The sequence below is a fragment of the Mirounga angustirostris genome, unplaced genomic scaffold (assembly GCF_029215605.1).
Source record: "Mirounga angustirostris isolate CCGP_5_RB_7025 unplaced genomic scaffold, mMirAng1.0.hap1 SCAF_3, whole genome shotgun sequence".
Classification (NCBI taxonomy): domain Eukaryota; kingdom Metazoa; phylum Chordata; class Mammalia; order Carnivora; family Phocidae; genus Mirounga; species Mirounga angustirostris.
This window is the reverse complement of record NW_026991711.1, coordinates 69,881,884-69,899,837: the sequence shown is the minus strand read 5'-3', so window position 1 is coordinate 69,899,837 and position 17,954 is coordinate 69,881,884. Positions and strand designations below refer to the sequence as shown.

Sequence of the window (17,954 nt, the reverse complement as noted above, 5' to 3'; positions counted from 1 at the left end):
ACGGAGCCACCCAGTCACCCCTTCTTTAAATATTTGGTAGAATTCCCCTGGGAAGCCATCTGGCCCTGGGCTCTTGTTTGTTGGGAGATTTTTGATTACTGCTTCAATATCCTTAGTGGTTATGGGTCTGTTCAGGCTTCCTATTTCTTCCTGTTCAGTTTTGGTAGTTTATGTCTCTAGGAATGCATCCATTTCTTCCAGATTATCTAATTTCCTGGCATATAGTTGCTCAAATATGTTCTTATAATTGTTTGTCTTTCATTGGTGTTGGTTGTGATCTCTCCTCTTTCATCCATGATTTTATTTATTTGGGTCCTTTCTCTTTTCTTTTTGATAAGTCTGGCCAGGGGTTTATCAATCTTGTTAGTTCTTTCAAAGAACCAGCTCCTAATTTCGTTGATCTGTTCTACTGTTCTTTTGGTTTCTATTTCATTGACTTCTGCTCTGATCTTTATTATTTCTCTTCTCCTGCTGGGTTTAGGCTTTATTTGCTGTTCTTTGTCCAGCTCCTTTAGGTGCAGGGTTAGGTTGTGTATTTGAGACCTTTCTTGTTTCTTAAGAAAGGCTTGTATTGCTATATACTTTCCTCTTAGGACCGCATTTGCTGCATCCCAAAGATTTTGTACAGTTGTGTTTTCACTTTCATTTGTTTTCATGATTTTTTTTTTTTAAAGATTTTATTTATTTATTTGACAGAGAGAGAGATAGTGAGAGCAGGAACACAAGCAGGAGGAGTGGGAGAGGGAGAAGCAGGCTTCCCGCCGAGCAGGGAGCCCAATGTGGGACTCGATCCCAGGACCCTGGGATCATGACCTGAGCTGAAGGCAGACGCTTAACAACTGAGCCACCCAGGCGCCCTGTTTTCATGATTTTTAAAAAATTCTTCTTTAACTTCCTGGTTGACCCATTCATTCTTTATTGGATGCTCTTTAGCCTCCATGTATTTGAGTGCTTTCCAACTTTCCTCTTGTGATTGAGTTCTAGTTTCAAAGCATTGTGGTCTGAAAATATGCAGGGAATGATCCCAATCTTTTGGTACCGGTTGAGACCTGATTGTGATCCAGGATGTGATCTATTCTGGAGAATGTTCCATGTGCACTAGAGAAGAATGTGTGTTCTGTTGCTTTGGGATGGAATATTCTGGATATATCTATCTGTGCAGTCCATCTGGTCCAGTGTGTCATTTAAAGCCTTTATTTCCTTGTTGATCTTTTGCTTAGATGATCTGTCCATTTCAGTGAGGGGGATGTTAAAGTCCCCTACTATTATTATCACTGTGTTTCTTTGATTTTATTATTAATTGGCTTATATAATTGGCTGCTTCCATGTTAGGGGCATAGATATTTAAAATTGTTAGATCTTCTTGCTGGATATACCCTTTAAGAATGATATAGTGTCCTTCCTCATCTCTTATTACAGTCTTTGGTTTAAAATCTAATTTGTCTGATACAAGGATTGCCACCCCAGCTTTCTTTTGATGTCCATTAGCATGGTAAATGGTTTTCCACCCCCTCATTTTAAATCTGGAGGTGTCTTTGGGTCTAAAAATGAGTCTCTTGCAGACAGCATATTGATGGGTCTTGTTTTTATATACAGTCTGTTACTCTGTGTCTTTTGATTGGGGCATTTAGCCCATTTACATTCATGGTAACTATTGAAAGATATGAATTTAGTTCCATTGTATTGCCTGTAAGGTGACTGTTATTGTGTATTGTCTGTGTTCCTTTCTGGTCTATGTTACTTTTAGGCTCTCTCTTTGCTTAGAGGACCCCTTTCAGGATTTCTTGTAGGGCTGGTTTGGTTTTCCCAAATTCTTTTTGTTTTTTCTGGAAGCTTTTTATCTCTTCTTCTATTTTCAATGACAGCCTAGCTAGATATAGTATTCTTGCCTGCATATTTTTCTCATTTAGTGCCCTGAATACATCATGCCCGTCCTTTCTGGCCTGCCAGGTCTCTGTGGATAGGTCTGCTGCCAATCTAATGTTTCTACTGTTGTAGGTTACAGACCTCTTGTCCCGAGCTGCTTTCAGGATTTTCTCGTTGTCTCTGAGACTTGTAATTTTACTATTAGGTGTCAGGGTATTGACCTATTTTTATTCATTTTGAGGGGGTTTATCTGTGTCTCCTGGATTGTGATGCCTGTTTCCTTCCCCAAATTAGGGAAGTTCTCTGCTATAATTTGCTCCAATAGACCTTCTACCCCTCTCTCTTTTTCTTCTTCTTTTGGGATCCCAAGTATTCTAATATTGTTTCATCTTACTGTATCACTTCTCTCTCGAATTCTGCCCTCATGATCCAGCAGTTCTCTCTTTTTCTCAGCTTCTTTATTCTCCATCATTTGGTCTTCTATATGACTGATTCTCTCTTCTGCCTTGTTTATCCTAGTAGTTAGAGCCTCCATTTTTGATTGCACCTCATTAATAGCCATTTTGATTTAGACTTGGTTAGATTTTAGTTCTTTTATTACTCCAGAAAGGGATTCTGTAGTATCTTCTATGCTTTTTTCAATCCCAGCTAGTAGCTTTGTAATTGTCATTCTGAACTCTGGTTCAGACATCTTACTAATGTCCATATTGATTAGGTCTCTGGCAGTCGGTACTGTCTCTTGTTCTTTTTTTTTGAGATGAGTTTTTACGTTTTGTCATTTTATCCCGAGAAGAATAGATGAATGAGAGAACAAAATGCTAAAAGGGTAACAATGATCCCAGAAAAATATACACTAAACAAATCAGAAGAGACCCAAAACCAGGGGGAAAAAGAAATAAAAAAAAATATCAGGCTGTGGAATAGAAAGAGCTACACAGTAGATTTTGGGTGTAGTTTGGTCTGTTAAGAAAGAAAAACTTTATACATATACATACACATGTATATACACACACAAAAATAAGGGTAAATACGATGAAGGGATGGAATATGACTGTAAAGGAATTGATAAAAATGTTGGTTGAAAAAGGAAAGAAGAACAATTAAAAGAAAGAAAAAGAAAAAAATTTAAAAGATTAACTTTCTCTGGGGGAGAGGCCTGTTTCAGTGATTCTTAAATGTCTTTGCTGGAGGCGGAATTCCCCTGCCCTTGCCGGGTCCGGGCTAAGTAATCTGCTCAGGTTTGCTCTCGGGAGCTTTTGTTCCTTGAAAGCCTTCCATACAGCTTTGGAGGACAGCCATATTTTATCAATTCCTTTTTTAAAATCTTTTAATTTTCACTTTTACAGTCATATTCTATCCCTTCATTGTATTTAACTTTATGTTTTATATATATGTTTTTCTTTCTTTAAAATTTTGGGATACAGTTTCTTCTAACAGACCAAAATATATCCTAAATCTAATGTATGGCTTTGTTCTAGTCTCCTGCCTGACCACTTTTTTTTTTTTTCTTCTTCCTTTTTTCAACCAACTTATCAATTCCTCTTTTAAAATCTTTAATTTTTATCTTTACAGTCATATTCCATATATATATATATATATATATATATATATACACACACACGTACATGTATAAAGTTTTTCTTTAAAATTTTGGGAGACAGTTTCTTCTAACAGACCAAAATACACCCAAAATCTAGTGTGTACCATTGTTTCCCTATAGTTGTAATGCTTGGGGTTCTAAGGAAAGGTGCCAAGCTTCTATAGTTTCTAGGAGGCTTACAACTTTGGAGCAAAGATACTAAGCTAATCTGAGGCAGAGCTAGAACAAGTGACCTCCTCTCTCTGGGTTTCCCATTTCCCCATGTGTGAAATAAATGGCTTAGACTTCATGATCTCTGAAGTTCCCACTGTTTTCACTAGGTCTATGAGAATTAGAAAAGGCTAATTTTTAATATTTCTATGTGTACATATCAGGATTTAAGCTTTTAAAACTTAAAAAAAAATTAAATAAAACACAAATATAATTCATTTTAAAACAAAGATTTACTTAAAGGGAGAGTGCGGGGGGGGGAGGGGCAGAGGGGGAGCAAGAAACTCAGACTCCCTGTTGAGCACTGAGCCCAATGTGGGGCTCCATCTAATGATCCTGAGATCATGACCCGAGTTGAAACCAAGAGTTGGATGCTTAACCAACTGCACCACTCAGGCTCTCCCTAAAATGAATTATATTTGCATTTTAAAATATCACACTGTAAGTTTTCTTCTTGCCTTTCCTAGGTCATTGTGGAAAGACATTTGCCATTTTGGAAAAATTTCTGAATCACAGCCATGACAAAATAGCATGGTTGGTCATTGTGGATGATGATACATTAATAAGGTAAGGAGTCCTTCTCATCCTAGGATGGCTTTAAATTCTATATATATTCATATTCAGAAGCTATGATGGGTACTTTTGCTCCTAGCCAAGATGGAGTAACAGGGACTAGATTTCATATATATATATATGAAATATATGAAATGTCGTAGAACTCACCTCCTATGTTTCATGTGTCTCAGGGGTCAAAAGGACAATGACCCCTGAGACACATGAAACATAGGAGGTGAGTTCTACGACAGCCCCAGCTAACTGCCTTAAGGAAGTATAAATAGTTGCTGAGGGAGGGGAACCTAGGTGGAACCTGGGCAACCCTGGAGTTGAAGAGATGACGCTGAGAGCCTGGGGTGACTGAGGCCATTAATTTGCAGGACAGAGCACTGGAGAGGGAGAGCTGCATAGAAGGAGAACACCAGAGAGCTGTGGGGCCTCCCTTCAAGTATTGATCAGTACACATGTGTATGAAGAAACTACTGGAGGCTGGGGAGAGAACCAGCCAAAATGATGAGAGGGGATGGTGGCCAACAGACAGGGCTGAGTATAGTACCTGTTCCTACCAGCCCCACTGGGAAACCTTGGATTCATAGGGTATTGGGTAAAGTATATAGAAGTGTCTTGCTTTAATAGCAGGGAAACAGCTAAGGTTGGATTAAGTACTACTCCAGTCCTGCCCAAGAGATCTTAAAATACCCGCAAAGAACAAACTGTTTCCAAGTAACTATTTTGCGTCCAAGAACAAAGCTCAAGAAGATTTCTAGGAATACCAAAATATCCATAACCCAACAAAGGTTCATAATGTTTGGCATTCAGTCAAAAGTTACCAGACATACAAAGCAGCAGGAAAACACACTCATAATGAGAAAAATCAGTTGATTGAAATTACCCTAGAAATGACAGTGTTAACTAGTTATTATAACTACCAGTTCTGTTAGTTACAACTTAATAACTCTTCCCTTTATTCAAAAAGGAACATGAAAGGTATAATGAAACTGAACTTCTAGAGATAAAAACTACATTGTCTGGGGGTGAAAATCCATTGGATAAGATTAACAAGTTAGATATTGCAGAAGAAATAGGAGGACATTGCAATAGTAACTATACAAAGGAAATACAAATATAATTTAAAATCAGTGAACAGAACATCACTGAGCTGTGGTACAGTCACAGGTGGCTTTGTATATATGCAATTTGGAGTTCCCCAAAAGGGGACCTGACAAATATTTAAAGAAATATTTTCCAAATTTGATGAAAACTATGGATCAGCTGATCTAGACACGGATTCCAGATCGGTGAACCCTAGACACAACTGTGAGCATTCAAGCAGAGCATAATCACCTCCAAGAATGGACATCTTGTATAGCATTTATTATATCTGCAACCACTTGTGTCATCAATCTTCAGTATAATCTATATTAAAAGTTTTGCCACATTTCTTCATATTTACCAGCAATAATATCTAATTGCCCAGTGAGGTCTTAAATGTGTTTTTTGCTTTGAGCTTGTCACCTTTTCCTTGCAAGACTCTGACATCATTCTTGATTGCATGAACTTTGACTTCTCCTAAGTCATGAGGCTGAATAATTGGAAGATTTAGAGTCAGGTCAAAAATTCAAAAACTGAGGGGTACCTTGCACAGCTCAGTTGGTTAAGCATTCAACTCTTGATCTCAGCTCAGGTTTTGATCTTAGGGTCATGAGTTCAAGCCCCACTTTGGGCTCCACGCTGGCCATACAGCCTACTTAAGAAAAAAATTCAAAAACTTAAAAAAGGAAGTGGCCAAGAAAGGGAAAAAAAAAGTAGAATTTTAGACTCAAGAAAGAAAAAGGCAAATTCATATCTGGAGTTATGACTAAAACACCCCACAGTAAACAAATTCAAATGAAAATTTAATAAAGGACATGGATGAAAATTAGGAAAGTAATCCAGAAAATGGGGTCAAGTAGTTAAAAAGGTTAGAAAAAATTGGTTAAAATGAAGAGGCAATGAAGCCCAACATATGTATAATTGGAGTTCCTGATTGAAGGGAAAAAAATCAAAAACAGAAATAACAAATTACCAGAAATAAAACAGTATCTTAATATATATGTTAAAAAGGCCTACCTAGTAGGTGCCATGGAAAATGGACTTGGGACCCTCAGCTTCTTCACATAGCTGGGTAAAACTACTAGATTTTGAGAACTTCCTCTGAGTCTTGAGGCAAAATGATGAAATAACCTGTAGGGCAAGAAAGTAAGACTGGCATCAGACGTCTCAGAATAACATAAGTACGGAAACAGAGGAACAGGTTAAACTCAAAAAAGTGTGAATCACAAATTTTATGTGCAGCTAAGATTCTCTTAAGTATCAAGACTGTAAGAAATTAATGTCCATGAACTAAGGGTGCAGTGTGCACATGCATCCTTCCTGGGGATTAGAGAACTTTGTGCAAACGAGAGATGAAATTTGGGCAAGAGGACTGATGGTGGACAGTTCATATAATTAACTGTAAAAACAGGGTTGGGATGTGGGTAGGGGAATAGTATATAAATGTAATATGTTGACAAAGCAAAAACTTGCAACTTTAAAAAAAAAATGGAAAGAAAAGGGAAAGTAGAATAAGATCATGGCTTACTGTATAGCTCATAGGTGGGATTCAAAGGATACCATGTAAAACTGACAGATCTAATAAGATGTTAAATAAAGAATAAGGCATAAAAAGTTAGATACAAGATAATGGGAAAAACTTTTCCAACACAAAGAATTTTTTTTAAAGGAAAAATTAAACACAGTAAATAGTGTATGTATAATTAAAACAAAGTAATTTCAGTGTTGAAACCAAATATCAGTCATGTCACTAAATTTTAATGGGTTTAACTCACCAAAGAACTTTTCAAATTGGCTCATGAAGCAAACCCCAACTCTGTACTTTTATATGAGACATACATAAATATAGTTCTTCAAAAAGCCTAAAAATAAAAGGATAAATATTTGGCAAACCAATGAGAATAAAAAATTCACTTCCCAACTCTAAAAGCTGGGGGAAAAAAAAAATCACAAAGCCAACCCAAAAAAGCACAAGGAAGGAAATAATAAAGATACATGCAGAAATGATGAGGTAGAGAAAAAGATCCAATTAATCAAAATTTTGTTTCCTTGAAAAATTGGTACTGAATGCTTTTCTCATTTAATGGTATCTCCTGGAAATCAAAGTGCACAACGTATTTAGTATGCTGGTCTCTGTAAGAATGAAAAGGAAATAAAGCATACCTATGTCTCCTTATCTTTACAAAAACAAGTAAGGGACAGATGAACCAGTAAACCATGAAGTTGGTTTCTAAAAGGGTTGGGTGGGAGAAGAGGATAGATGGAGTAGTAGGGGAGGGTGTGATACTTATGAATTTATCTTTTAATTTAGTTGAGTTGGGGAAGCACGCTCATATTTTACATATTTGAAAATAAGGACAGGAGAAAAGTCAAAGATAGAGGGGGAAAAAAGAAATGAACTCAACTGTGTTTCAAATGAAAACATCATCACACGGAAGGAAAAATGGTTTCCCATTGCCACATCTTGGACAAGCATCATATAATTAAGGACAACAATGAATTATGAACCATTAAAATTAGGACTCAGTGAGTTCATGCTTATAAGAAGTAGAAAATAGGTATGTTCTTCAGGGATATTGACCTGTAGTTCTTTTTTGTAGTGTCATTTGGTTTTGTCATTTATCAGGGTAATGCTAACCTCATAGAATGAAGTTTGAAGGAAAGCTTTTCTTCCTCTTCTGTTTCTTGAAATAGTTTGAGAAGAGGCATTAACTCTTCTTTAAATGTTTGATAGAATTCACCTATGAAGACATCTGGTTCTAGACTTTTGTTGGGATTCGGTTTCCTTGCTGGTAATCAGTCTGTTCAGATTTTCTGTTTCTTTCTGATTCAGTTCTGGGAGGTTGTATGCTTCTAGGAATTTAGCCATTTCTTCTAGGTTACCTGAAACTAATATAACACTGTACGTTAATTACACTGGAATTAAAAAAAATAAAAAAGCAAGGAAAAATGGTAACTGTCCAGTGGAGAAACCAGACAACAACTTAACTGAGTGGTCAGAATAGGTATCACCAGTGAAGATCAGAAGGACATCGTGTGTCAGACACAGCATCACATAATACTGTGACTGGGAATGAATACTGTGACTGGGAATGTATGTGTTGGACTTTATCATGAGGAAACACTAGACATACCCAACATGAGGATCATTCCATTAAAATTAGGGGAGGTGCTTTTATTATTAAAAATACCAGGGTCACGGGCGCCTGGGTGGCTCAGTTGGTTAAGCGACTGCCTTCGGCTCAGGTCATGATCCTGGAGTCCCGGGATCAAGTCCCGCATCAGGCTCCCTGCTCAGCAGGGAGCCTGCTTCTCCCTCTGACCCTCCCCCCTCTCATGTGCTCTCTGTCTCTCTCATTCCGTCTCAAATAAAAAAAAAAAAAAATACCAGGGTCATGAAAGACCAAGAAAAGTTGAATAACTATTGCAGATTAAGAGAGAATAAAGTGATATAAATAAATGCAATAAGGGATCCTGAGCTGCATCCTGTACTGAAGGGAAGATGTGCTATAATGGACATTGGGTCAATTGATAAAATTGGAGTATGGTGGTAGCTTAGCTATAAGCATTTATTTTCAGTTTTGGAATCCTAATTAAGGCTGCTATGAACCTTTGTGTACATATCTTTGTAAATATATCTATTTATCTTGGCTAAATACTTATGAGTAGAATGGCTGAAACATAGTGTATATTTAACTTTTTAAGAAAATTACTGTATTAAAGTTTTTGAAATCCTTAACTTTTCCTGTTCTTAGGACATTTATGTATTTAGGGGAAAGGGGCATAATGTATGAGGCTTACTCCCAAATATTTTAGAAAAAATATGTATATACACACACGTACACATGCATATGCACACATATGCACATACACAATACATGTATATATACACAGATACATGAATATATGAATATAGAGAAATATTGAGAGAATTATAAAGCAAATAGGGTAAAGTTAACAACTGGTGAATATGGGTAAAGGATATAGGAGAGTATTTTCCATTGTACTACTCTTGGAATTTTTCTAAAATCTTGAAATTACTTCCAGATAAAATGTCAAAAAATAAAAACCATAGGTCAGAGTAGATTTTCATCCAGAAATCAGTATTCTAACAAAATGAAGGATAAAAATCCTATAACCATCTCAACAGATGTATAAAAAGCATTTGACAAGATTCCATTCAGGATAAAGATTCTCAACAAAAGAGGTATGTTCCTTCTAAACCCAAACATAATAAAGGCCATATGTGAAAAACCCACAGCTAAGATCATCCTCAATGGTGAAAAATTGAGAGCTTTTCCCCTAAGATCAGAAAAAAGACAAGGATGTCCACTCTCACTACTTTTATTCAACATAGTCTAGAAGTTCTAGCCATAGCAGTCAGACAAGAAATAAGAGGCATCCACATTGGTAAAGAAGTCCAACTGTCATCTTTTAGATGACATGATATACATAGAAAACCTTAAAGATTCCACCAAAAAACTACTAGAATAAATGAATTCACTAAAGTTGCAAGATTCAAAATTAATATCCAGAAATCAGTAGTGTTTCTATACACTAGCAACAAAGTCACAGAAAGAGAAATTAAGAACACACCATTTGCAGTTGCACCAAAAAGAATAAAATACCTAGGAATGAACTTAAAGAGGTGAAAGACTTGTACTCTGAAAACTATAAAACACTGATGAAAGAAATTGAAGGAGACACAAACAAATGGAAAGATATTCCATCCTCATGGGTTGGAAGAATATTGTCAAAATGTCCTATTACCCAAAGCAGTCTACAGATTCAACACAATCCGTGTCAAAATATCAACAGTATTTTTCTTAAAATTAGAATAATCCTAAAATTCATAGGGAACCACAGAAGACCCCAAATAGCCAAAGCATTGTTGATAAAAAAAGAACAAACCTGGAGGTATCACAATCCCAGGTTTCAAGATAGACTACAAAGTTGTAGTAATCGAAACCATATGGTATTGGCATAAAGACAGACACATAGATCAGTGGAACAGGATAGAGACCCCAGAAATAAGCCCACATTAATATAGTTAATCTATGAAAAAGGAGGCAAGAATATACAATGGGCAAAAGTCAATGTTTTCAATAAATGGTGCTGGGAAAACTGGACAGCAACATGTAAAACAAGAAAAGTGGACTGTTTTCTAACACCATACACAAAAATAAACTCAAAATGGAGACCTAAATAGGAAACCTGAAACCATAAAAATCCGAGGAGAGCGCTTAAGCAATAATTTCTCTGACATCGGCCATAGCAACATTTTTCTAGGTATGTCTCCTAAGACAAAACAGAAATTAAGTATGAGACTACATCAAAATGAAAGGTTTTTGCACAGTGAAGGAAACCATCAACAAAGCAAAAAGACAACTTACTGAATGGGAGAAGATATTTGCAAGTGATATATCCAATAAGGGGTTAATATCCAAAATATGTAAAGAAGTCCTACAACACCAAAAAATCTGATTAAAAAATGGACAGAGCACCTGGATAGACATTTCTCCAAAGAAGACATAAAGATGGCCAACAGGCACATGAAAAGATGCTCAATATCAGTAATTTTGAGGGAAGTGCAAAATCAAAACCACACCTGTCAGAATGGCAAAAATCAAATGCAAGAAACAACAAGAGTTGGCAAGGATGTAGAGAAAAAGGAACACTTTTGTGCTGCTAGTGCTAACGCAAACTGGTGCGGCCATTGTGGAAAACAGAATGGAGGTTCTTCAAAAAGTCAAAAGTAGAAATACCATATGATCCAATAATTCCATTATTGGGGGATTACACAGGGAAAAGGAAAACACCAGTTTGAAAAGATATATGCACCCGTGTTTACTGCAGCATTATTTACAATAGGCAAGACATGGATGCAGCCCAAGTGTCCATTGATAGATAAATGGATAAAGATGTGGTATATATAGAGAGAATGGAATATTAGCTATAAAAGAAAGATCTTGCCATTTGTGACAACATGGATGGACCTGGAGGGTATTAAGTGAAATAAAATATTTGTCTTTCTCAGTCTCAATTATGATTCCACTAATAAACAGAATGTAAAAAAATAAAAATAAATCAGACCTATAAATATAAAGAACTGATGATTGCCAGAGAGAAGGGGAGTGGGAGATTGGGCAAAATATGTGAAGGGGAGGGGAGATACAGACCTCCAGTTATGAAATGAGTGAGCCATGGGAATAAAAAGCAGAACGTAAGGAATACCATCCATGATACTGTGGTTAGCGATGTAAAGGGACAGATGGTAGTTATACTTGTGGTGAGCATAACATTGCATATAAACTTGTCAAATCACTAAGTTGTACACCTGTAACTTAGGTAACATTATGTGTCCTTTACATACACACACACAAATCAGTATTATGCTGTTAGAAAAGATCTATGCAACACTAAGCTCTGTTAGTATGATTTTGATAGCATGTCATCTTAACTGTTGCCATACTGTTTTTCTTCATTTCTGTGCCTCAAAATTGCTTGATATGGTAACATATTGTTAAATAAAAGTTCCTTTCCTGGATGAACAGCCAATCCGCTTGGACAGAATTGGAGATTCATTTGCTTTATCCACATTTCTAGTTTTTACCAAAATGAAGTACATGATAGTTGTCAGACTCAGTTTATGATTCTTTAGCTTTAAAATGATACCATGAGTAGGGAAATGGTTGATGTTAAAAGGAAAAGAAACCCAGATGAGATGTTAAATCCCAGTTATTTTAACCTCAGAAATTATAAGTTGAAGGTTGAATTGACATTTTTACAATATGCAGGAGCAAGAGAAATACTTTTCATTTCTTCTCAGGTCAAGAAGTAGATGTAAATTTGCCCCAGAGGTCTTTGAGGGTTTTTGTTTGTTTTTTTGCGGGTTTTTTTTTTTTTTTTTAATACACAAGACTTTTACCAGCTGAAGACCACAGTGTCCTTAGAGATCTTTGAGTATATTCTCCATAACTGAATGGTGTCTTACTAGGTATCTGCAAACTTCCTCACCTTCCCCTGCAGAGTTATCAGCTGACTTCCTGAAGACAGATTCCAAACTAGGTGCCTAGAATGTTTACCTCGTGTGCCCCAAACATGAAAGTTTCCAAGATAATGTATTCTGACCACTGAGAAACTGTCAACATTGTCAGTGGCCTTGACCTCCAGGCAGATATAAACACGATTAGCAAACTTGTGAATTTTTAGCACATTTTTAAGCAATTTTTTTCACACGTTAAATTTATTTTCTTCACTTTCAGCTTTAGGCTTATTAGCTGGGCTGTTTGTGTAAAATGCAGGAGCATGGATTGGAAAGGTGTCCTCCTCTCTACTTCATGCATTTCCATTTTGACTTCTTAAGACCCTACCTATCCCCCAAAAGAAGAAAAATGAAATTCTAGAGCACTAGTCTTTTAGATGTTAATACTTCTAAGAACTTATGATTAGTAATTTAGAGAAATACTGGATATATCCACCTCTTGGACATGCACGATGCTCGTCAGGCTTGAGAAACATTGAAATTTATTTAGCCAATTAAAAAAAAATCCGAAATTGACCACGGAACAACTCTTTTCAGGAAACACTGATTAAAGTCATGAGAGAACTGGGGATTTGGTGGAGTGTGACCTGGCCAGCTCTAGTTAGAACATACAGTGGAAGGACTTTATAAAAGTATCTGTAAGTGGTGTAAGTTCTTCAAACACGGAAAAGCTAGCCCTTCTCAATATCAACCTTTGTCTCACCTTTAAAAAGCTATTTCTAGATTTTATTTTCCTACAAAGTTTTTCTTCCTTCATCCTTATGGCAGCTATCATTGCAGGCATTTCTCTAATCGGTTCCTAGATATTCTCATTGCCCTTTGTAAGCTATTTTGTTGACTTGTACAAAGAGGTACAGTTGCCAGAGGTATAAATAGACATAAAAAGACAACTCATGTGGCCTTACTCGGGGGAAACATATTCATGGTTGTGCACCATAATTGGAAGGTTTCCTGGAAAGCCTCACTGCCCAAATTCCCTTTCCCCACCCGCCAGCCATGTGCCTGACATGGACCTCATTTGTACCTCAAACATTCCATTATTGTGGGGGGGGAGCACCTGGGTAGTGCAGTCGGTTAAGCATCCAGCTCTTGGTTCCAGCTCAGGTTGAGATCTTAGGGTTGTGGGACTGAGCCCTGCACTGGGCTATGCCTGCTCATTGCAGAGTCTGCTAAAGTTTCTTTCTCCCTCTGCCCAGCCCCCCACTCCCCTCACGTGTTCGATCTCTAAATCTTAAAAAAAAAAAAAATCCATTTGGGGGCCATTAAAAATGAAAATATACCAAGTGTTAGGAAGTGGCAGAGGGTCAGTAAGGTCTCCTCCAGACTGAGAAGTCCTTTTAATACCAAAAAATGAAGCAAGCCCCTCCATACCGTTCACAGAGTTTTATTCAGGGTAACTTACTGACGGGCGGCTGGGTGGGCTTACAGACGATCCCGGTTGTAATACACTTAGTCTCCGCCCCTATTCGAGGCCTCTATCCAGCCCTTTCACCAGCTCTTACGGAGTGAGGGGCCTGGTGGGGAGGGCACGGGGCTAGTTATCTTAAGGGGCACCACCTGTGCACCAGAAGCGAGAACAAGAAGTCCCACAGGTGGAGTCAATGTTGTCAGCACTCCTACACTCCACGCTGCACCCCCCTGCCGACGTCTTTATGGCCCATATAATCTTTATCCTCGTACCAGATACCATCCTGGTGCCGCAGCAGGAATACAAATAGCAACAGGAGCTTAACCAGTACCACTCCTGGTTTTTCAGTATTCCGCATTCTTGAGGGGTAGGGGCAATGATCAGTCTAACTACTTCCTGCTGAAGAGGGGTGCAGGTCAGGAGTTAAGGAATGAAACTGCCTTTCAACCAATTGCAGAGATTCTGTAGTACTAAGTTGAGCCCCCATCTTTATATAGCCATTACTTTGGAAGTCTTGCATATAGTCTTAGCATTTTAGTCTACATTTTATAAAACAAGGCCAATTAGGTCAGTTCATTTGAACCGTGGTCCCATTTCAGGACGTGGTCTTGCTGGTGGGCTTTCAAAGTCAGGCCTATAGTGTGCAAGCAGTCAGGTAGAAAATTAGCCATATATGCAAGAAAACCAAAAGAATTCAGGGTCCAGCCTAGTTTTAGAGGGAAACAACATTCAAAGATAATCAGAACTAGAATCTAACACCCATAAAGATATATCACCAAATCAACTTTTTCCTCTCTAAAATCACCCTCATTTCTATCAAAGGTAGCCAAATTAAGTTGTTTGTGGGGGCGCCTAGGTGGCTCAGTTGGTTAAGCATCAGACTCCTGATTTTGACTCAGGTTATGATCTCAGGGTCATGAAATCAAGCCCCATTAGGCTCCAAGTCCTGCATGGTGTCTGCTTGAGATTCTCTCTCCCTCTGCCTCTGCTTCTGCCCCACTTAGTTTCCCCCTCCCTTACTGCCAAAAAAAAAAAAAGATTGTTTGTAAAACAAGTCCAATTTTAACAAACTCGGCCTAATTATTATTATTTGGGCCTATCTACATAAATGCAGTAAGAATAGTGACTGGCCATTTATGTTCTAAAGCTGCTTTGTTGGAACTTCTCATAAGGAATTTCATATTGAGCTTTTAACAGCCTTTGGAGGCCAGAAGCCAAGCCAAATACTTGCCATCAGACTTGCCTGCAATACCTTTAGTTTGGGTTACTTCCACTCTTCTTGAGGTTCCCCCCAAAATATCCTGTGGTTCCTGAGACTGCCAGGAAGTGACCCTCCTTACCTGGTCAAGGCTCCCAGGAACCCTGTAAACAGGGACCAGGTTGAATTAATTTTTTCAAGGGGGGCTCCCTTGGCTCCATAAAGTCAATCTTAGCACCTTAAAACTGGCCCTATCAGAATCTATGCAGGTCTCTCTCAAATAGGACCTTCCAGTCATAGCCTTGGTAATATAACCACGGTTTCCAATGTTCCATTACAAGAACACGTTCTTATTGAACTTACACAAATAACTATAATTGATTTCCCATTTTGTTGTTGCCACAAGCCCCAGCCAAATCCTTCTGGATGTGAACTTACATCCAATTCACAACTCACCTTTGGCATTAATATCCCTAATGCTTATACTTATCTTTCCATAGATAAGTGTGCATTCAGCCAGTGACTCTTAGTACAAGACCAATAAATGGTTAATTCCACCTGGGGCCTCCGGTTGCCCCCTATTGCACACATGAGAGGGCAACCCTGGCCTACCTCCTAGTCTCGGGGGGGTAGGTGGTATCCACCCCTGAAATTCTGCCAGTAACAGGGGGGCACTTGGCAACACCCCTGGCTTTTTAGAGCCTTCCTTTAGGGAAGTAAACTGCTTTCCCTTAGGCAATGCCTTCTAGAGGCTTAGCAAGACTGAAATGGGTTGTTTGTATTTTCTCTGGGGGTCCCAGATAATATTAGATCTTGTTACCATTGTTTATGAGCTCTTGATAGGCCCCCTTTCCACCATTTTATCATTAGGAGGATCCTTTATTTTTCCCTGCTTTTCCATCTGTTTCCCTTTCGGTTTCATGTAAGTCTGCCATTATAGCACCTACTATAGCAATGGGACGTTTAACCCCAAGGACGAGAGCGGATGCTAAAGTCCCATACCCTGCCCCTGGCGCTGACCGTGAGATGTGCACATTCGTACAAGAGGAATGTAATTCTTCATTTGGGCCACCAAAATGCTGGGTGTAAATGGCCTGTTTTCATCCCCAGTTCTTCCATAGAGGTCCCGTGCAACGGAGGGGAGGGAACAGCCTCCTCAGTAAGCCAGGTTTTCTTAATGCTAGCATGTATCCAATCAGTCAGATTAGCTAAGTGCCTGCAGTGCTCACCCATGCCTGCAGTATATAGTCTTTGTCACAAGGCAGGTTGAGCTGTGGCTGAGGCCATTTTTGATGTCTCGAATCCATTTACCATAACACCATGTTCTCCAGTATCCCACAGTCATAACCCCCAAGCTGCCACCCTTTCTGAGCCCTTTTGCTTCTCCACCATTTCAGATAGGTGTTTTTAGGGCATCCCTGTACTCACACACTGGTCTGAAATGCTCAAAAGTCCTGGCCGAGTCTCCCCACAGGGTGGTGGCTAGCCAGCTTGGGATTTCCCCCACGGACAACAGGCTCCCCCCCGTCATAGCCCGTTAACCCATGGCTTGTTTGATTTTCGGTATCCTGCCCACTACGCCAAGTGTTAGGAGGTGGAGGAGGGTCAGTCATGTATCCTCCAGACTGAGAAGGCACTTTAATACCGAAAATGGAAGCAAGCCACTCCATCCTGTTTACGCAGTTTTACTCAGGACAACTTACGGTTGGTTGGTTGGTTGGTTGGTTGGTTGGTTGGTTGGTTGGTTGGTCAGGACGGTAATATGCAGCAATTCTTTGCCACTCTCCAGACCTTAATCCCCAGCTTTTATGGCGCCAGGGGTGTGGTGGTGCCGTCACAGGGTAGTTATCTAAAGTGGTGCCACCTGTGTGCTAGAGGACCAAAGATGGAGTCGGTGTTGTCAGCACTCCTACACCAAGTACACCTGAAAAGATTAGACAGTTCACACTTACTGAGAAACAGGACTGGAAGAAGTGAGCTAAATGGTACATGGGCCACCTGTACTTCATTAACCTGCCACCCTATTCACCCAATCTAGGCAGCCATGTTCTGGCAGTGGCTTACTAAAACTGGGGAGTAAGCCCCTGGTTTTTTAGTCTCTCTCCTGTTTCCAGGAATATACAGTGTCCACTGATTTTTTTTTTCTTTTTCTGAAAAAATGCATTTCTTCTGTAAATCACTTGAATTTCATCTCTAAATGATTTCATGTTGTTATTATACTATAATTATACGTATATACATATAACTACATAGTATGACCAGTGGGATGTAAGAATCATAAACTGTTTACCGTGAACACACTTTTGAGTTTAAGTCATTATTGCTTATGTTCCCTTTGGAATTTTAGCATCTCCAGGCTCCAGCACTTGCTTAGCTGTTATGACTCCAGCGAACCAGTGTTTCTGGGAGAGCGGTACGGCTACGGCCTGGGCACTGGCGGCTACAGCTACATCACGGGAGGAGGAGGGTAACTATGAGCATGGCTTTCTGCACATACTCTCAGCATTAACTTCGGTTTCCATGATACAGGGCTCGGTCTGTGGCGGTGGGGCCTATCCTGATATCTAAGTGCTCTGTAAATGGCAGCCGTTTCTATAACAGGAAAGTGAATATTAAATTTGCTAAATAGGAAAAGAATCCACGCTAAAGAATATTTTACCCCATGAAGAAATATAAATCGTTGTCAAAGTATTTGGTAGAAATGTCCCTATAGGAATAATTGTTTCTAGGTAGCCAATTAGTTTTGATTGGTTAAATGAAAAAAGAAATTTGGATATAGATTTTATTGTCAGAAAATAAGTCATTGGACTTCTAAATTATCTAGTGCTAATAAATCACATTTCGGAGATTAGTATAGAAGTTTAGACTTAAGCAATTAAGTGATATTTGTGTAGGATTTATAGGTTTTAAATAACAGTGAAAAGTCAATGTTTTTAAATGAAGTATCCGCCTAATCTCTTGTGGGGAAAGATTTTGATTT

The 17,954-nt window shown here is 38.6% G+C and overlaps 1 protein-coding gene and 1 long non-coding RNA gene across 5 annotated transcripts in view; one reads left to right on the top strand and one right to left on the bottom strand.

The window, feature by feature from the left end:
• B3GLCT (beta 3-glucosyltransferase) overlaps positions 1–17,954 on the top strand; it is a 120,815-nt gene that overhangs the window by 81,783 nt on the left and 21,078 nt on the right. Inside the window, exons 12-13 of one of the 2 annotated variants that reach the window (XM_045869271.3) lie at positions 4,144–4,243; positions 17,322–17,441. In XM_045869271.3, the coding sequence (XP_045725227.2) occupies positions 4,144–4,243; positions 17,322–17,441 (220 nt within the window). The remainder of the gene's footprint in view (positions 1–4,143; positions 4,244–17,321; positions 17,442–17,954) is intronic. The other variant, XM_064586249.1, reaches the window with a different exon arrangement.
• Positions 4,447–17,954, bottom strand: part of LOC123839628 (uncharacterized) — a 360,841-nt gene continuing 347,333 nt past the window's right edge. For all 3 annotated transcript variants that reach the window (XR_008505658.2, XR_010410046.1, XR_010410047.1), the window contains 4 exons: positions 16,678–16,898; positions 7,962–8,212; positions 7,099–7,185; positions 4,447–6,454 (listed from right to left, as the gene is read on the bottom strand). This is a non-coding gene — a long non-coding RNA (uncharacterized LOC123839628). The remainder of the gene's footprint in view (positions 6,455–7,098; positions 7,186–7,961; positions 8,213–16,677; positions 16,899–17,954) is intronic.